The sequence below is a fragment of the Penaeus monodon genome, chromosome 25, assembly GCF_015228065.2.
Source record: "Penaeus monodon isolate SGIC_2016 chromosome 25, NSTDA_Pmon_1, whole genome shotgun sequence".
Classification (NCBI taxonomy): Eukaryota; Metazoa; Arthropoda; class Malacostraca; order Decapoda; family Penaeidae; genus Penaeus; species Penaeus monodon.
The window spans coordinates 18,307,005-18,307,503 of NC_051410.1; the positions used below are offsets into that span (position 1 = coordinate 18,307,005).

The 499-nt window shown below is 43.7% G+C and overlaps 1 protein-coding gene across 1 annotated transcript in view; it reads left to right on the plus strand.

Moving 5' to 3' along the window:
* The window catches only part of LOC119589095 (mitochondrial Rho GTPase 1-like), a gene marked incomplete in the record, with an annotated part of 21,050 nt that overhangs the window by 11,385 nt on the left and 9,166 nt on the right, over positions 1-499 (plus strand). Inside the window, 1 exon segment of the mRNA XM_037937670.1 lies at positions 266-462. Coding sequence (XP_037793598.1) covers positions 266-462 — 197 coding nt within the window.

Here is a 499-nt window from a genome sequence, read left to right on the forward strand (position 1 = left end):
TGTTGTCTTTATTGTTGTATTTATTTTTTCCTCTTTTTCACTAATTATATCTGGATCTGCATTTTGTCCTTCCCTCTTTCACAACTTGTCTTAACTTTTTTTTTTCCAAAGCTTCCCCTCTTCTTTCAGCCTCTTCTTGCTGCACAGTTTTTCTTTATTTCCAATATAATCTCTTTCTTTTTTCTATTCTTCACTTTTTCTGTCCAGCTCTTCTGAAGGCCTGCCTACTCACCCACATAGACCTAAACCCATGTCTCCCTCTCAGGCCCTAGAAGAGCTCAAGACAGTTGTCCGGCGCAATGTGTCTGACGGTGTCCACAGTGACTCGCTCACTTTGCGGGGCTTCCTCTTCCTGCACCGCCTCTTTATCCAGAGAGGACGCCATGAGACTACCTGGACTGTCTTGCGGAGATTTGGTTATAATGACAACCTACAGCTCACCAAGGACTACCTCTTCCCACCGTATGTGTGCATTCGGAAGTGTTGAATAATTTACAGG